This window comes from Siphateles boraxobius, unplaced genomic scaffold (assembly GCF_051911475.1).
Source record: "Siphateles boraxobius isolate OS27281-9 unplaced genomic scaffold, OSU_SipBor_1 41, whole genome shotgun sequence".
NCBI lineage: Eukaryota > Metazoa > Chordata > Actinopteri > Cypriniformes > Leuciscidae > Siphateles > Siphateles boraxobius.
In genome coordinates, this window is record NW_027509042.1 from 7,005,896 (window position 1) to 7,021,599 (window position 15,704).

Below are 15,704 nucleotides of genomic sequence, written 5' to 3' on the forward strand. Positions count from 1 at the left end.
TAAAGCCGGCTGACTTTGAGTTTTGCTTTCTCGAATGATCTTAGGAATTAAGGGTCTGGTTGTTGCTTTGACTTATATGAATGTTATGCTTGCATTGTTGTTATTTTATTACAACACTGCTGTCTTCTGTAGAGCTGATCAACATAGTTATTGAATTGAACATAATCAACACTGAACTAACTTTAAATGTAAATTCAAATTTTCTCATATTTGATGAATTGTGCATAGCCGAACACTATTTTCCTGTTTTTCAACAATCTGTATTGTATAAAGTGCTATAAATTACGGTGATTTGACTTGACTTGCATTGATTTTTATAGTTTTAAGCTTAATTTTGCTCTGCCGGCATTGTTTAGAGATTTTTTTTCCCCATTTATTGGACACTGACACTGACGAAGGCAAAGAGCGAAACGTTTGTCAACTTTATCTCCTGTCTATAATAAAATATTTTTTTTGCATTTATGTCTTGGAGACACAAATGCTTTGGAGAGGTTTAGCTGATATATCAGGGTTTATGTCTAGTTTTAACGTTTATGTAAGTCTTGATTTTGTTCAGAGTGCTGCCACATAAATCCCTGGTTGAGTTTGTCTAGAATTAAAGCTGAGTCCTTTCATTCATTGTCTTTCTAATGAATATTCATAGCTGGTCTTACAATGCAGGCAGCCTCCAAAGCTCTTGAGAAGAAGTCAGCTTGTGTTTGACTGCAGGTCAAGGAACTCTGACAGACTGCGGTACAATGGAGACTTGACTCAAGCATTCCTCTGCGTTGCCCGGCGAAGCTTTTGTTTGCCGTATTTCGCTGTCTACATATTCATACTTCTTCAACTCATTAGTAGTTATTCATTCATTGAGGCAAATCCACTTGACCCCTTCTCTCACTTGTCATGGGAATAAAATAGTGATGGTTGGTTTACTAAATATTTGAGTGTGCTTTGGTATGCACAGATCTGTCCCTATAGTACCACATCTATCTATATAAAGTTTTAATTTCAAATGCTTATAAACATTTTCCTCTTCAACCTGTGCCTGAGCTCTTTAAAAATCCATAAAACATTAGCTATAGGCTATAACTTCATAAAACTATCATCCTGACTATTGCAATTGGACAAGTGTATTCTCGATAGATATAACCTCTCAGGTGATTTTTTTAATATTATATAATTTGTTTAGTATAAATATAATTAACAAAAGTTTAAGTCACTATCAATAACCATTAGCCTACTATCCTTTTTATCGTTTAAGCCTAGTGGAGTGAACTGCATTAAAACACGAAACTATGCAGTCTGCAAACAAAATTACCTGATAGGTTCAAAGGAAGCAAATACAAAAAGCCCTCTCTTTGAACTGATATACCGTACCCAATCGTCTAAAATTACTATTGTGTTTGAACGTGAGCAAACATCCGAAACTCATTGAACAGGTGTGGGGGCCGTCAATCAAAGCGCCCACGCGCAGAAGGACACGCCCACCGGCGCCATATATGGAGTGCATTCCAAAGGGCGGAGTCACCTGACTTCCCAAGTTCCCATATCCATGAATGAAAAACTCACCACCAGTTCCTTCATGCCGGAGTCGTCGGAGTTTCACATGGACCAAAAAGTTTAATTTGACAAACAAAATGGACTACCGACGCACTCAGTTTCACTTCTTATTTTTGTATGTATTTGTTAACAACGTATTTATTAGGATTCAGTCAAAAGAACGTAAGTAGCCTACAAAGCGAGATTTTTAAAGACTTTTTACTCAGAAAACGTTATTTTTCTAACCTTTCACAGTTCTATTTGTTATTACTGTAAGATGATAAATAAAAAAAATATTATTTGTGAACAAAAACGTAATCGTTAGATTTTCTTAAATATTTCGTAATAGGTTTATATTTTTACCCCTACAAAATGTACACAATTAAGACATTTGAGCCTGTAACGGACGATTTTAAAATATTCTTTGACTTAATTTTCATGTAGGCTAACCTAAGTAAATATTATATGATCCTTAGATTTGCTGCTTGACATGAAGGCTGCTGGAAGTGAATTAGGTTGGTTAACCTGGCCGAATGAAGAAGGGGTAAGTCTTATAATTTTTTCTGTTCCCTGTACATAAACCATATCTGGCTTTAACATCCATGAATAGACTCGGTTCAGATTCGTTGATTGTACATGCATGAGTCAGTGTCATTTCGTAGCCTACTCTAAAACACCAATCAAAATGAGTCATATCCTCAGACCCATTAAAAAGCTTTTCAAGCTATTAAAGTTGATACCTGATAACATGAGGTCCCCCCCAGCAACAGGCTTAAATAACATCCGAAACCATCTTATTGTGTATTGAAGAATGTTTGATTTTCATTTTATTTATCGAGAATATTAATGTAGCCTTCTACTACGGCTATAAAAACAGTGGGACACTTAAAGCCACACTTCATAACATCATTGTATTAGAACAATGTAACAAACTGGCATTTGTTTCGAAGATGCCTCAAGTACAATTTTCACAAAATTATTATAAAAAGTAAGTGTTGTTTAAAAAGTGATTGTAAAAATGACTCAGAAACGTTTTATATATTATATAATATATATTTGTGTGTGTGTGTGTATATATATATATATATATATATATATATATATATATATATATATATATATATATATATGCCTGATCAAACGTTACATTTACACATATAGATATGTGTTTTGCACCAGAGTCTAGGACTGAGGAGAAATAAGGGTCCCACTTTATATTCAGTGGCTTTAAGTACAACTTACATCAAAAAATAAGTACAAAGTACTTATTGTGTTGATGTAGTATTGTAAAATACTTTTGCTGCTTTTGAGGTGTGATACGGGTAAGGTTGGGGACTGTTGTGGTGGTATGGGTATTCTTTAAGGGTGGATTAAGGTTTAAGGGAAGGGTCAACAGTGTAATTACAAATGTAATTACATACACTAATTACAGCTGTAATTAGCTGCATATTCGCAAGTATTTTCAAAATATAAGTACAATGAAAAAACATGTATGTATGTACACAATAAGTCCATTGTATCAAATTATTAATGTCAATGTAAGTACATAGTACCTATAGATTAGCCACTTTTCGGCCAGAGGCTTTTGAGTGCACAAACCATGTTTCTTCTTTGAAGCTTTGGTTTTATAAGAATTTGCCGTGAATTCCTCTTTAGCCACACAAAGACCTCTCCAGAGATGTACCGAGAAGGTTCCACCACTTCCTCTGACTAAGCATAGTTGCGCGCTAAAGTGTTTAATTGGTCTTTTAGAGGCTAGTCCTGTCATCTTCGTTCCCTGATGTCGTGAAGGCTTCCATGAGCTCCACTCAGCTGCTGGATCCAAAAAAGCCCTTTGAGGTCATGCTTATTTTGCCAGCTATTTCAGTACGTTCTGAAGAGTTGAATCGTAAGGGAGTTCTATCGCAACAGCGGGGCATGGTGGGAAAGAGGAGAGCAGATGCCTCATTTTTGTCTCCCACACCCCTCTAATGAGATACTTTTACAAAGGTGCGAATCCCACATTCAGTATATTCTTGTTTCAGTCTAACATTTAGGATACTGTAATAGTTTAGCTAAGAAATAGAAAAAGCCAAAATCACCATACTTCCCTAGTTGATTAATTATATTAATAATTGCACACATTGTTTTTATTTAAATGTGGAAATGATGCAATATCTAGTTAAATATGCAGAAAACGGCCTTTAAAGATGTATTTTAATGGTAACCTACTGGCACAAATAGATAAAGTGCAACAAAATAAACATTTAAAAATGTATTTTGGATGTTTCCTTCACATTAAGCAACACGCTATGAAAAGACTAGTTGCCCAACATCTCAACATTGACCGGTGCATGAAAAAAAAAATGCTTTTGCCTGTAGTGTCTTGCTTTAAAGTTGAAATTGTTTAAATGTTTAAAATACAACTACACACAAGTTAATCCTGCTCTAGCATTGGTTAGTGAGTTTAAAATCTCCCAACAAGCCTTACTTAACCTATGGCATGAGCTTGGTGTGGGACTATCTGAAAATAAAAGTGAAATAGTTCTCCTTAAAAAGTTTTGTACTTCTATATTATGAGAATATTGTAATACAATATGCCCTCTTTTCTTTCTTTTTCCATTTTTCTTAGTGGGAGGTTGTCCAGACGGTGGTGAATGGCTCTCTCCTTTACACCTACAGCGTGTGCAATGTTGCCAGTGACACCGAACAGGACAACTGGCTTCGTACAACCTTTATCCAGCGTAGACCCGACGTCTCCCGCGTATCTGTGGAGCTGCGCTTTGTTGTCCGGGACTGCAACACGTTTGGCGGCTCGTCGCCTTCCTGTCGCGAGACTTTTGGCCTCTATCTTGCCGAATCCGACACAGATGTCGGCACAAATTTCCGCAAGGGCCAGTTTCGAAAGGTAGCCACCGTAGCACCAGACGAGGTAACAGCTGATCGTGGAGGGGGCCGAGCTGATCTGCGGGTGAACGTTGAGACGCGGAGCATTGGGCCACTCTCCAGAAGGGGCTTTTACCTTGCCTTCCAGGATTTAGGGGGCTGTGTTGCTCTCTTGGGGCTGAGGGTGTTCTACACCACCTGCCCGGCCATGATGAGAAGCCTGGCCGCCTTCCCTGAGCAGGTGGCATCAGGGGCGCTGGCGGAGGTGGAGGGCACCTGTGTGAAGGACGCAGTGGTGGTTGGAGAAGCTGCTCCTCGAATGTACTGCACCGCTGAGGGAGAGTGGGTCGTTCCTGTAGGCCAGTGTCTCTGTCGAGCGGGATACCAAGCTGTTGGAGATTCTTGCAAAAGTGAGTTTGTGATTTTGATGTTTATTGTTTAGGGGACTTCTTTGCTTCAGCAATAAGTTTAGTTTTTTTCTACTTATCTGATTGTGGTCGACCGTATTTAGATTTTTACTTGGAGGTCTACTTTTACAATGGAGGTTTCTCTAAAGCAGGGCCATTATCCTAAAAGGGATCTCACAAAAATATTTAAATGCAGATTAAGGAAATTTACCAGTCAGAATCAAGAAATTTACTTAGAATTAGCAATGAGAACTTCTCAAAAATGCTGAAATCACATCAAACACAGTATTTATTCAAAATTAACCAAAAAAGGTGAAAGAAAAAGAGAAAATATTACTTTTCCACTGACAACTGATTCTGATAACTCTGAATTGGACAACAAACATCAGTTTTAATAATCCTGGTCAATAAGTTGGCCTGTCACTATAATATACTTTACATTACTTTAAGACAATTTGGGAACAACTGCAAGTCTTTGTGGGTGGGCAGATGGTAAGTGTGGTGTCGGGTGAGGGTGTGTTCTGGGAAGCTTGAGAGATTTTTGTGGTTGCCACAGAGCTGTCTGAGAAGTTTGTGAGAGGCCAGAAATGTGACTTCAGTCAAATGGAATGTCAGCCGTCTCCACACCCTTTCACCTGCTGGTGTATTATTTCTACATGTGTGTTTAACTCTTCAGGAAGGAAGTGTAAAGATACCAGGCTACCAATGTAAAGGAGTGTATGTACATAGTTACAGTGGTATTATTTGCATTCATAGGTTTTTAACCATTGGACCTTCTCGAATATCTCTCATTTGAATAGAAAGGCTTGACAAATGGTGTGTTTGAGTGAAAGGGTTAGTCTTCAATAATGAGTTTAAGTATAAATGTTTTGCATTAGAAAAATAAGATATCAAACTAAGCGCCATCTGCAAATAAATTGCGCTAGATATTTTCCCAGAACTAATTTTACTTTTATCAGGCAGTAGGCTAACTTTTAACCAACTAGTCCCAAGGTCTTTTTTTTTTTTTTTTTGTGAACGTATGAATTAATTTCGACTCAAGTTCGTTTTGGAATGAAGCTAATTGGGAACGAAACTTAAAAATAATCCCTTTTTTCCAAGGAATTCCCCCAAGGTCATATTACACTTTTCCCATACCCTCCAACAGCTGATATGACTCAATGGGCAGAACTACCATTACCTGAGTTACTTTGTATGTGTAAGTGTTACCATGACAACGGCTCACCGCAGATTACACAGAAGGTTTGGCATGCCCAAGGTCTGTCTGGGGTAGTCATCATATAATTAAAGGTTGGGTTGGACCTCTCCGGACACCTTTTGTATTTGTGGGAAAATGTGGTTTTGAATAGATGCGCTATTTATACTCTACTTTAAAATGTAAAACTAAAGACATTCAAATCTATCCATTGGTAAGCACATTGCATACCAACAGTAGGGCATGTTTGTTGAACATACTGTAAAAAGGAAACCACTGGGAAAAGGTTTACATGAAATCTTTTCAAAAGATCCATATAGGAGTCATTAGCAAGGGCAATCTCAGGAAAGCATGTTTCGAAGACCGTGGCCTTTGGCAGCCCTACAGGAACCTGCACCTGAAACGGACGTTGAAGAACATCAAGGGAGTTCAGAATATCTAAAGGTCTTTGGAAAAGGGCAGATTCCACACATTTCCTTTTATAATGTAGTATCCAGGAGACGTGCTAAATGTTTTGACACCCTTAGAGGAAGTGTGATGAATGATGACCCCGATGAAATAGCTCATGGGAGAGATGTAATGAAATCTGGTATCTTGTTGTCTTTGTGATGACATGCTTCAGGAACGAGGAGAACATGTCCAGACATCCCCACCTGTGATACTTTCCATTCTGATTCTGATAGAGCTGTTTTGTCTTCTGTAAATTATTGTTTCACTCCATAATTTGTTCATCCACTCATCTCTTGAAAGACCGTAGTAGTTAACAACCTTTGCCCATGCCTCTTGAATCAGCTTGGTTGCTTTTTTTTCTACATACAGAGTGAAAGGACGCCTCAAAGCATTCAGTGTAAAAGGGTTCTTCTTAACCCTAAACAACCATCGGAACAATGAAGTTGCTGTTGTCATTGTTTTCATGGGAGTTTTACGAGTGGTTTTCTACGTGACTGCTGTTCTGTTCAGCTTATCGCCACCTGCCAGTGTTTGCTAGGGACAATTGTGGTTGGTTGCCCGGCACAGATGGGGGAAGGGGTCCCATTTGAAAAGTTTCGGGGGAAACCCAAGTGTTCCAATGTTTTCATTGCTTGTGAATTTGATACGGGCCTACCAAAGACGTTGGATATTAGCAGGCTATAGTGTCATGTTTTATATATTATGTAAGATAATAATGTTAATTGCATTTACACATTTAGAGATCTTAATTATTTTTTATAAAACTAGCTCCAATTTAATAGATATTTAATATTTAATTCAGTTTAATTAGCAGTTCCGTGCCTTATTTCTAGTTGTCTGAGATGGGGTTTTCATTGGTCAGTAAGGATACTGATACCTAAAGAGCCGATATACTTACATTGTATTAACAAATTAATGACAGCAAATAGGTTTTTCCATTATTTAAAAAAACATTTATTTCAAATTTTTACAATTGTAATTATTGTAATTGAACAAATTCTTTTAATTTTTATTAATTTAAATTAATTTAAAAAACATTTTTCAGTATTGGTCGATATTGCACATTTAATTGTATTTAATTATTTTTAAATATATGCATTTCAGATTTTTACAAAATTTTTGTAACTTAATTCTTTTAATATAATTAATTTGAATGAATAAAAAAAATATATCAGTATTGGCTAATATTGCCTATTTAATTGTTTATTCTCATTTCCCCTATCTTCACAAGCATAAATGCATTAGTTAATCATTAATAACACTAATTTAATTTAACATTAAAGTGTAATTGTTAGCCAATCCCAAAATGAATATCCATTTTTCATACTGTGAATTTATAATGTTGTCTAATTTCACTTTAAAAAAAATAATTTAGACAAAATGGTAATTCAAATATAATTTTAATTATTGGCCATAACATGAAAATAATTATATTTTAAATATTTTCTTAGAATTTTGACTTGGTAATAGAAAGACCTTTTAAACCTTAAGTTTTCTTTAAAAAGCCATCGCATTGCTCTGGCACGTTGTTGAGGACTACTATGTAGGCGAAACTGCTATTCTAACTGTTGACCTTTCCACCCAAAGGGCATTAACTATTCCCTTTGTGTATTGTCCATGAGCCAAAGACTTGGAGTCTTATCAGCCCTGCCAATCACTTGTGTCATGCATATTTTAGTGGTTGTGGGAACATAAACGTGGCACAAGTACGCAAAATGGCCTTTAGTCACTTTTCCACACTTTCCACACTCACTGTTTCTGATGACGCCTTGACTGTCCACCAGCGCAAAATCTCCCTAAATAGTTTCTTAGTGAAATCGGTCAGCCTGACTCGTCAGTGTTGCCATGAGCGAGTCACGCATTACAAAGCGCTTTCTAAACATATTTCACATGAAGTTTCCATGGAAACAGCTGACATATCGAATCAGATTTATTACTCATGGCGTTGGTGAAATTTGGATTCATTGCCGATTTCACGTATGCCACTCTCAATAGACACAAACACGAAGATTAGAGGAATAGAGTGGGAGTTTCACTCTCTTGTTCTGTCTTCAAATAAAATGCACAAAGAAGGGCTGCTTTTCTTATGCAGACCCCCTCCTATAGACGTCCACCCTTATACACAGGGCAAATACACAAAACCCAATGTAAAATCCCAGCGGGAGAACTTCTGTCAGCAATCCTCACGCACCCATTCACGCTCACACTCGCACACCTCCCACCGGTCGTCAATCTGAAACTCGGCCCTTTGTTTGAGGTGAGCACTGAGAGACGGGCCCCAGGGGGGACATACTCCCCTCAAAGGAAGTTCCTCGGATCTGTGGAATCTATATTCACAGTGATTTTGCGAGCCAGTGAGTTTCTCATGCCCATTAAAAGTACACCTATCAGAACCGGTCTCTTCTTAAGACTGTGCATGTGATTCTGAATCACTGCACTCGGTCTTCTTTTGTGGATGATTGTTATATCATCACCCCCACCCGCCAGTCTCCATTCCTTGTTTCCGGAGTTTCTTTCCTTTGTGTTTGTTATAGCATGTCCTCATCCTTCGGCAGAGGAAGGAAAGGAGGAGAAGAGGAGACCAGAGGGCTTATATTGACGCTTGCAATTCCGACATCCTGTTTTGTCCAACGGACATCCACATGTGCTTCATTTTATTATTATTTTAAAAAAAAATCTCTTTCAATGTTTTGGAAGAAGTTGATATTCCAGATCTAATTGTTCATGACAGAGCTGTACAAAAGTGTAGTGACCAGTTTAACTGGTTTTATTTAAAACAGTTGGAGTGTCTTCCGGTTGCATTGTGAAGTGTGATCAGTTTATTGTATCGGTGAATACTTGAATGCCCGTCGGCTGCACCATCTTGATTTGTCTCTTGTTGTGTGCGATTGTAATGGTGCAGAAAGACTGACCCTCCCTTTATGTGCACAATGGCCTTGAATCTGGATGCATTGTGATGTGAATCTATGTCCTTTTATTACATGTCTCATGATCACCTGTGTTTTTGTCTGCTGTCATCTTTTCTATAGCTTGTGAACCGGGTTACTACAAGAACACAGATTCCAGTCAGCCATGTGAAGCGTGTCCAGATAACACCAAGCGCTCGGGTCGTGGAGCATTGCTGTGCCCCTGCCTGGAGGGCTTCTACCGGGCCCCAACAGACCCAGATTCTGCTCCTTGCTCTTGTAAGTTTAAATAGACGTTGTTGTTTTTTGCTCCCCTACAAAGTTTGATTTTACTAAAGGGAAAGTTCACCCGAAAATAAAAATTAGCCAATGATTTATTCACCCTCAAGTCATCCTGGGTGTGTGACATTCTTCTTTCAGAAGATTTATATCAAAAAGTGTCCTGGCTCTTCTAAGCTTTAAAAATGGCAGTTTTATACTTTATAATTTACAAACGCATAGCTTCGCTTCAGAAGGCCTTTATTAAACCCCCGGAGCCGTGTTGAGCACTTTTATGATGGATAGATGCACTTTTATGGAATTCAAAACAGAAACGGCTATTTACTACCATTATAAAGCTTGGAAGAGCTAGGACATGTTTTAATATAACTCTGATTGTAATCGTCTGAAAGAAGAATGACATATAGACCTAGAATGACTTGAGGTTGAGTAAATCATGGGCTAATTTTCACTTTTGGGTGAACTATCCCTTTAAAAAACTTTCTTGGTTGCTTTTTTCTGCATTTTTAAAAAAACATTAAATCATGTTTTGCTCTTCTAGCTCTGCCTAGCCCTCCCCAAGACTTGGATCACGCACCTCTCCTGACAGCGGGGAGTTTGCAACTGACCTGGCGCACACCGGCAGACACGGGCGGCAGAAGTGACATCACATACAGTGTGGCGTGCGAGCGCTGTGAGAACGGTCTGTGTTCGCTGTGTGGTGGGAGGGTGAGATTTGAGCCTGCACAGACGGCCTTGAAAGACCCCGAAGTTGTGGTTAGCGAGCTGGAGCCTCATGTGAACTACACATTTACAGTCGAGGCCCAAAACGGCGTGTCCCAGTTCAGTCGAAAGAGAGCCACGGCTGGCATCACAACAGTGCTTCACTTCACAGGTTAGATAGTTTTAGTTGAAACAATATAAAGCTTTTGAGTGACAAGCAATGGTTCTGTCCACAGTGATAGAGAAAATACAGCCATTTGCATTTGAAATGTTGCTTCATGAAGCTGAATTTTGTACCAACGAGGTTTCTTTAATCAGTGTACTTCGACCAACAAAGTGTCCCATTGTTTGTCACGGATGGATAAGATTAACATGGAGAAGAATTTATCATGTCTTACTTAAGACGTTGTGCATAAAATGGCATTTACATGTAAATTAAGACATTGTTTTTAGCCAAAATACTATTGATTTGTGCCTTTTTATTCAGATGGCCCGAGGGTGCTTTACCTGAGAGTTGAAGATCGGACCACCAGCAGTCTCACGTTATCCTGGGTCGTGGACCACCATGTGCAGAATCACAACTCCCCCCGCTATGAGCTCATGTACCGCAAGAAGGTGACTATGATATCTGATTTAGTTCACTTAAAAAAAAAGGAAAAAGAATATCACTTGGGTGGTGAGACAGTATACAACTGTTCAAAACCCTGAAAAAGCACTGGGCAATGTCCTAAACAGCCACACAGAACACCTTAGCATAAACATAGCAATGACTTGGTTCTGTGGAACCGTAGCATTTTCTTCAGAATGTTTTTTCAGAAATATTTCTTAGCTGCTTTCTCTCTCTGTGTGCTTTCCATGTTTTCTTCCTTTACCATTTTAAAATAAACATTTAATTTCCTCTCCTCATTGTTTTATAGGAGGATCCCGGAGAGTTTGATGTCACCACCTACACTGTTCTGGTTCTGGAGAAGAACTCTGTGCAGATTAATGACCTCTTACCTGGCACAAAGTATGTGTTCCGCGTTCACACCCTGACGGCAGAAGGCCATCCCAGCAGCCACAGCGCAGAGCTTGAATTTGAGACACTGCCTCTCGGTAAGTGCGTGTGAATATGTGTGTGGGCATTTCGTTTTAGTCCTTAAATGCTTTCACGTATGAAAGTACGTAACCTTGATGCATTTGTGATAAGCTGTGGGTGGTGCGTGAATGTTTGTCAGTATGAGAAGAATGAATTTTTTTTTCTATCTTCAACAGCAGAATCTCAGACACAGAGTAGTTCCATGGTTGTCATGGGAGCCATTGCTGGGGGCGGAGTCATGTTGCTGATTGTGGCGGTTATTTTGCTTCTGCACAAAAGGTTAGAAAGCTATCTCTGCTTCTCACTTTTTCCAATCCATCTTTTTCCAGACCTTAAAGTAGGATTTCCCAACTTTGCCTTAGTCAACTCACCCTTTGCCTGCCCACACTGTTTACATTCCAGCTTTGAAGTGCAATCATTCTCATTTAGGATATCATCAAGATATGAGCTTAAATTAACTCACTAATGTGATGTTGAATGTTCTTTCATCAGGAGGCTGAATTCCCATGTCCGACGGAGGGTTGATGGAGATTACTTTTCATGTCCAGGTAAGAAACTAATTGAATTTCTTTTGCATTTGTAAGTGTGCATACATGTATTTGGCATTAAAGTCCAAAGCATACTTGGGTTTCTGAGTACAGTGCACTTGACGCAAATTTCATCACCACAATCATACAGTGGGTGTCATTTACCCACAGTTTACACATACCGTCTCATTTTACAGAAAAACTCCTTCCTTTGAAGACCTACATTGACCCCCATACATATGAAGACCCCTGTGCGGCTGTCCTCAAGTTTGCCAGTGAGATTCACCCTAGTCACATCACCAAGCAGAAAGTCATTGGTGCAGGTCAGTGTTTCTTTAGTATTAATTATATAACTTATAGTATTTATTAATAGTTTGAACTAGCTTGTATTTGAATTTCTTTAGTTTACATAAATTTTAGTATCAGTTTTAGTCATTTTGATGTGTTTTTGTCATTTTTTTGGTTGTTTCTATATTTAGTTTAGTCATTTTAGTGTCTTGGAGTTTTCTAAAAAAAAAATGTTACTTTAATTTATATTTTTAATTAACAACTGTATTTCCATACTGCTCCATAGGAGAATTTGGCGAGGTGTACCGTGGTTCTCTGAAGGTACCAGGGCGCTGTGAGGTCGCAGTAGCAGTAAAGACGCTGAAGCCAGGCTATACCGAGAAGCAGAGGCAGGACTTCCTCAGTGAAGCCAGCATCATGGGCCAGTTTTCCCATAAGAACATTATCCGTCTGGAGGGTGTTGTCACCAAATGTAAGTATCAAGCTATAAAATCATGTTTCTGGTAACTTTCTTGTTCATTTTAAACCCATTCCTTAAAACAGAACATATTTAACAGGATGTTTTCTTCTTCCTATCATTTCAGTCAAAGATGCCATGATTATCACAGAGTACATGGAGAATGGAGCTCTGGACCAGTATTTAAGGGTATGTCTTGGTCAACGATTGTTAATTTCTGCTAAATGCATTTGCAAGGATGTGGCAGAATCCTTGATGTGTTTCTTTGCGCTCCACAGGATCACGATGGAGACTTTTCCTCATACCAGCTCGTGGGAATGCTCAATGGCATAGCCGCAGGAATGAAGTACCTCTCAGACATGAACTACGTCCATCGGGATCTCGCAGCTCGCAATGTCCTGGTCAACAGCAACTTGGAGTGTAAAGTTTCAGATTTCGGCCTGTCGCGAGTGCTGGAGGACTTTCCCGAGGGAACCTACACCACTACTGTAAGTGATAAGAATGCACAGAATCGTTATAAACGTATAAAAATTCATTAAAACAGGTTTTGACTCTACTCTCACTCCTTAAGGGAGGAAAAATTCCTATTCGCTGGACTGCACCAGAGGCAATAGCTTACAGGAAGTTCACTTCAGCTAGTGATGTGTGGAGTTTCGGAATTGTCATATGGGAAGTGATGTCATCTGGAGAAAGACCCTACTGGGATATGAGCAACCATGAGGTATGAGATATCTCTAATTATTTATTAATGCTAATTGCTCATACTTTAGGAGTTTGACACAAATTGGGTGATCAAACAAAACAAAACAAATTACCCAAACCATAACTAATGAACAGAAAATGTATTTTTTGTGGGCTTTTATGACTTGAGCCAGGAAATGACCACCTAGTAATGTTCTAAAAACCAGTGAACACCTTAGAAATGTCCTGGCAACCACCCTAGGAATAAATGTTTAAAGCTTTGACTTAAAACACATTGATGGCCTCTGTGAGCATGAGCTTCACCATTTTCTTAATACTGTTGATCCAAGGTGATGAAATCCATAAACGAAGGCTTCAGGTTGCCGGCACCGATGTGCTGCCCATCTGCGGTTAATCAGCTGATGCTGCAGTGCTGGACTCAGGACCGCTCCAAACGGCCACGCTTTGTTGATATCGTCAACTTGCTCGAGAAGCTGCTTCGTAACCCAGAATCACTCTCGGCCATTGCCAGTATCGACCCACGGTAAGAAATGGTAAATGTTCTAGTGCAGAAAACTATTATGTTTTATATTGTGCTGTTCAATAAATATCTTTTTTCTTTGTCCACAGAGTGTCTATTCGTCTACCCAGCACTAGTGGTTGTGACAGCGCCCCCTTCAGGTCAGTGGATGAATGGCTGGAATCTATCAAGATGGCCCAGTACAGAGAAACCTTTGCCCTTGCTGGAATTAAAACTATGGAACAGGTGTTGCGCTTAAAAATTGAGTAAGTATGCCTACTTTCATCCATAAACGGATGACAAAATGAACCAATTATAAAAGCTTATGAATTATTGAAACTTTATATGGCCTCATCTAACCCATTCCTACTTTTCTTTTTCAAAAAGGGATATTAGTAGTATTGGAGTACGGCTGCCAGGTCATCAGAAGAGAATAGCCTACAGCATTCTGGGCCTGCAAGACCCGACGGGGACCCTGGACCTGTTTGCAGTGTGACAGTGCGGTTGACTGAAGCAGACCTGTTTGCAATCGGCAATTTAGCCGGCCCAAAATGGACTGAACAAAGACCAGAATGCTGTCCTCCAATTAAATGACCCCCTTTAAAAATATAAACACTTGATATTTTGTTTATCCTTTTTTAACATATGTCAGATGGACCCTTATTATGCACTTTGTGATTCTGTTTCAACTTAAGCCATATTGATTCGCTGCAAAAGCACACAGTGGACATATGATGGTCTGTTTTGATGGTCATAATTTGTGCCATATTGTAACTACTGCCTCAGGTCTGATGATAAGGGTACTATCAAGGGTACAATGATAGTAACCTTAAATATTACTGTAGTGCTCATATATTGCCATTAAAGTCCACATATTTAGCAAAGTTGCCAAATGTGAGGGGTTGAAGTCTGATTAAGGTTGTACAATTATAAATGTAAAAAGTTTAGTAGTAAATGTTCAATGCTAATAGATTTTTGTCAAATTGTTGACAGGCATCCTCATGTTTTGAAAGCTAGCACGGGATGTTTACATGTCATTTCAGCTCTTTTTTTATTTAATATTTATTTTTTTTAATTTATTGTCTGTCTTTGTAAAGAAAATAATGTACTGTATAGTATTAAAATATTTTATAAGTCTCATCCTAAGTCATTTCTTTAGCTTCGTGCACCTCACACAAAATTCATGCACTCACAGGCCCTGAAATTACTTGTGCACAAAAGTAACAATGTCATTGTGCTTCAATTTATTTCTATAAATATACAAAACACATTTAATTATCGACTCAGTATATTACTTTACTGATCTAGTTTTCATTTTTCTATTGCTTAGTTGGCTCTAAACCTCTACTCAAATGTGGTTTGGAAAGCCATTAATTGAAGCGCAGACAAAGTGTCTCTATAGACTTGACTCACTTCAGTCCTTCATTGAAGATGAATGTGTGTGAAGAGTAATGAATCATAATAATCATGAATTAGCTACCTTTATAGCTACAAACTACCTTTGTAGATCAAGAGAGGTCCAACCGGTAGAATCGAAATGCATGTATACTGACTGTGGACTAGGGTGTGTTTAATAGAGAAGTCCTTTATTGTGCAATGTGGCAGTTTACAGATAATGATTTCATGCAAAAAGAGGACATTTATAGCACAATATAAAGACTTATTACAGGCATTAATTAAGACTTATTAAGTTAATTAAGTTTTAACTAATAAGGAACTAATTAAGTTTTAAATGGTATTTAGCTATAATTAAATCCAAGATAATAGTCCACAGAATTGCATTTAAACATTTTTTATAATCTTTGTCAGTTATGAGAAAAAAGAGAAA

The 15,704-nt window shown here is 38.4% G+C and overlaps 1 protein-coding gene across 2 annotated transcripts; it reads left to right on the forward strand.

Moving 5' to 3' along the window:
- The first annotated feature begins 1,508 nt into the window (after positions 1 to 1,508).
- epha2a (eph receptor A2 a) lies at positions 1,509 to 15,016 on the forward strand. Of its 2 annotated transcripts, none has more exons than XM_077198050.1 (17): positions 1,509 to 1,704; positions 1,998 to 2,065; positions 4,133 to 4,796; positions 9,468 to 9,623; positions 10,165 to 10,497; positions 10,813 to 10,940; positions 11,243 to 11,420; positions 11,580 to 11,682; positions 11,896 to 11,951; positions 12,128 to 12,253; positions 12,505 to 12,690; positions 12,803 to 12,864; positions 12,954 to 13,163; positions 13,247 to 13,396; positions 13,707 to 13,900; positions 13,987 to 14,142; positions 14,264 to 15,016. In XM_077198050.1, exons 1-17 carry the CDS (start codon positions 1,539 to 1,541, stop codon positions 14,370 to 14,372), a joined length of 3,045 nt encoding a protein of 1,014 aa, XP_077054165.1. In that variant the 5' UTR covers positions 1,509 to 1,538; the 3' UTR covers positions 14,373 to 15,016. The 2 variants fall into 2 exon arrangements, with proteins under 2 accessions (XP_077054165.1, XP_077054166.1); XM_077198051.1 differs by having other exon boundaries at positions 1,523 to 1,704; positions 11,583 to 11,682.
- Positions 15,017 to 15,704: the final 688 nt, after the last annotated feature.

What these genes read in the sequence shown, in the direction of transcription:
- epha2a (XM_077198050.1), top strand. Translation starts at nt 1,539, where the DNA reads ATGAAAAACTCACCACCAGTTCCTTCATGCCGGAGTCGTCGGAGTTTC. An exon ending in CCTGGCCGAATGAAGAAGGG is followed by an intron (nt 2,066 to 4,132) that starts GTAAGTCTTATA and finishes CATTTTTCTTAG; the next exon opens with TGGGAGGTTGTCCAGACGGT. An exon ending in AACAGTGCTTCACTTCACAG is followed by an intron (nt 10,498 to 10,812) that starts GTTAGATAGTTT and finishes CTTTTTATTCAG; the next exon opens with ATGGCCCGAGGGTGCTTTAC.